The following is a 3,672-nucleotide window of genomic DNA, read 5'->3' on the forward strand; positions in this document are numbered from 1 at the left end:
CCTGATGTAGTCATGAGCAGCGGGCACTACTCCTACTCGGCTTGGGCTCCCGGAGAGCTTGGGCGCACCAAGATCTGCTAGACTGACACAGATCCGTGATGGAGGATAATTTGGAGAGCTCACGCCTAAAATCACCATTTAGCTAAGACTCTTCTTCCTCTCATGAAGTTCTTTGTTGTTAAAAGTTGAAATCAATATGGAATGAACTTATGTTTAAGTATGTATTTGATTTTATTTTTATTTTTTTAATCAAAATGAGGTATTATTGTTTTTTGTAAAACTATAAAATTATATAATTTTTTGTTTTATGGAATTTTATTGAAAATGAAAATACAAAACTTTGATCGTTAATGTAATGATGTGATGCTCTTACAAACATAAAATTGATTCTTCACTATTCATATAGAATAAGAATGTTTAAAACACAATTACTAGGTTGGGGCTCTCTTATTAATATAAATTTGATTTTTCATTATTGATATAAGACATAAATAATTAAAAAATAATTACTAGTTTGATACTTTTTAGAGAAAGTCTCTATTACTATGATTTTTATTCGTTAAAAACTAAGTAAAATATATGTATCAATAGGATACATGAAGGGAAAATTTATAAGATTAAAAAAAGAAAATTTTCATAAAACTAATAAGAAGAGAATATAAAAAAAACCAATTTTAATAGTATAGTGGCTAAATTTTTCGGACTTGAAATTTTTTCAATTAAACCGTATCGAATCCAATTCCAATCCGAATCCGAATTAAGTGGGTAACTATGGTTTATACACAAATATTCCTATCAAAAAAAGGGTTTTTAGTTGTTGAAATCAAAACTAATATATTCCATATATACCTACAATAATACTATTAAAAATTAAAGAAAATATGAGAAAATTATCAATGTTATGAATGAAGTTAATAATTTTAATAAAAATAATATTATATATAATATTAAAAAATTTATTAAATTTTAATTATTAATTTTATTTATTTATAAAAAATAATTTGTATATAAATGATGTTAATTTATATATAAATAATATTAATATGGCTGTGCTAATTTAATTAAAGTGTACAAAATTTAACCCTACGTGAAAATCATGAAACTTCAATGACTCAATTCAAAATCAGTCATTAATCCTGTAAACCGGACTGACTCAATTCAAAAGCATTTATTCATCGTGTAAAAAGTTTAGTCGATACAACGCTATGTAAGATAAATTGCAGGGTTATATATGACATGGTTTCTTATCTTAAGATTAAAAAATGCGAATAAAAAAGCGACTTAACTTCTCCTCTAATTTGCGAATAAAAAAGCGACTTAACTTCTCCTCTAATTTTATATAGGTATAGGTGAAGTATTTTTATATTATTTGGCGATGTTTTTAAGTTGTAACCACAGTTCAAATAGTTTTGCAGTACTTTTATATAATTTGGTGATGTTTTTAAGTTGTAACCACAGCTGAAATAGTAGCAATGTACACAAAGGGGGAGCCTTTAACACCGCGAGCATGCCTGTGAATTAAATAAGCTGGCCTTGTGTGGAGAAATTGTGACACGAAATTGTGCAACCGAGACGTGATAGAGGGGGTGTGTCCGATTAGTAAATGAAAAAATATGTATAATTTGAAAGGAAAAATATGTATAATTTGAAAGGAAAGTGTAATAAATTATTATTATTATTATTATTATAATAATACGATGGTTACGAATTCATATTTTTTTAATGGTATGATATACATAATCATAAATTCTCATTTAAAAATTATAAGTATTCTATGCCTTTCACTTTTCATTAATATTCTCATCCTGACTCGGTAATTACATGTTACCTATAAAAACAGCTGAATTTTAATGATGCAACACATGCATCCTTTTTGTACGAATTACTCAATTTCAAGAGGAACGGGATTATGTTACTCAAATTGCGATTAACTATAATTTATAAGCTGCGATAAATTATTATTCTCAATGCTGTGCTACACTGTTCTGCTCATCTCGCATAAAACCAAGGAAGGAAATCATTGTTCCTCTTTCTTACAGAAACAAAAATAACAAAACGCAGCCACATGTTCTATTTAATCCGTAAAGGTCGGTCCGATTATTGTCACAACATTTCACCTGCGCGCGATCCATAATCAGTCTGGACATCCGATTGACACTAAACAAATAGAACGTTCAGTGAGGGACGACATGGCATGCAATTTTCTTTCCTAATTGAGAGGTGGGCATGTGAATCCGGGCGGAGGGGTAGCGCCACATTGAACAAAAAAATCCAGAGCCAATGGTAGGATGACAATGAAAGAGAAGGGAAAGAAAGAACAGAATAAGGTAGTAGAGGTTGCAGAATATGGATTCCATAGCAGCTGTGGTAGTTTCAACGCGCAATTTTCTTAATTCAATATATTATTGAAGAAAATCCTCATTGAAAACCCGCAAGCACTCCACATGGCGTCGGAAGCGGAAATCGTTCTTCCGGAAAGCTTCTGGAACATTTCGGGAAATAAAGATAATAAAATAAACGTCAGTATTTCTGTGTATTTAGGTTGGTTTTATATTCAGAGGAACATGAATATGTTAATAAAATATGTCAAGTTTCACATTGCGATTAACCATGGAGACAAATGAGTACATCTGATTATAGTCATGATTTAAAATTCAACGATAGTGCAAAAGATGCGATAAAATATTATTATCAACGCTGTGCTACATTGCTCTGCTCATCTCTCATAAAACCAATGAAGGAGATCATTGGTCCTCTTTCTTAAAGAAACAAAAATAACAAAACGCAGCACATATTCTGTTTAATCCGTAAAGGTCGGCGGTTATTGTCCCAACGTTACATTTCACCTGCGCGCAATCCATAATGAGTGTGGATATACGATTGACACTAAACCATTAAGGGAAATATACGGCAGTGAGGGACGACATGGCATGCAATTTGCCTCCCTAATTGAGAGGTGGGCATGTGAATCCGGGAGGAGGGGTAAGGCCGCATTGAACAAAAAGATCCAGAGCCACTGGTAGGATGACATTGACGTTGAGTAGCTTGAGGCGGATAGTTGTACATAAGCACAGCGCTGCCTCCAGCTCCGCAACGCCTTGTATGAGTGGGCAGCACTGGTTGACAACAGGGTCGCCAATGCCTAAGTGCACCAACCCTCCCAACAAATCCACGCACGCTCCCAGTTTCAATGCATCCAAAGGACATGATGAACTTCCTCCGCCCGATCCACCACCTGGGGGGCTACTGCCGCTGCCCGGGACGCTCGGAGGTCCGCCCGATCTCCCACCTGGGGGGCTACTGCCGCTGCCCGGGACGGTAGGAGGTGTTGCAGCAGGAGGAGAGTCACAAGAGAGCACTAGCATGGGCATGGTGGTTGCAACACTAATCATAAATATGAAAAGCATTGCTTCAGCCTTTCCCATCTTCAACCAAATGCGATGTTGTCCCTTACCCGAAATGAAATTAAATGAGAGAGGAGGGAAAGAAAGAACCGAAAAGGCAAAATAAGGGAGTTGCATGTTTGAGGTCGCAAGATATGGATTTTATAGCAGCTCTGGTAACTGTTTCAATGCGTAATTTTCTTAATTCTATATGTTATTGTAGCAAATCCACATTGCGAAAGTTCAAGCACTCCAGAGGGCGCCGGAAGCTCAATCGGAAACTGTATCT

At 34.8% G+C, this 3,672-nt stretch overlaps 1 protein-coding gene across 1 annotated transcript; it reads right to left on the minus strand.

The window, feature by feature from the left end:
• Window positions 1-2,945: 2,945 nt before the first annotated feature.
• LOC149196865 (36.4 kDa proline-rich protein-like) lies at window positions 2,946-3,425 on the minus strand. The gene has a single exon (XM_089408470.1). The coding sequence runs from the start codon at window positions 3,423-3,425 to the stop codon at window positions 2,946-2,948; it is 480 nt and encodes a 159-aa protein (XP_089264596.1).
• Window positions 3,426-3,672: the final 247 nt, after the last annotated feature.

This window comes from Pinus tabuliformis, chromosome 2_2, assembly GCF_031772625.1.
Source record: "Pinus tabuliformis cultivar Carrire ecotype Pingquan chromosome 2_2, CPIR1, whole genome shotgun sequence".
Lineage (NCBI taxonomy): Eukaryota > Viridiplantae > Streptophyta > Pinopsida > Pinales > Pinaceae > Pinus > Pinus tabuliformis.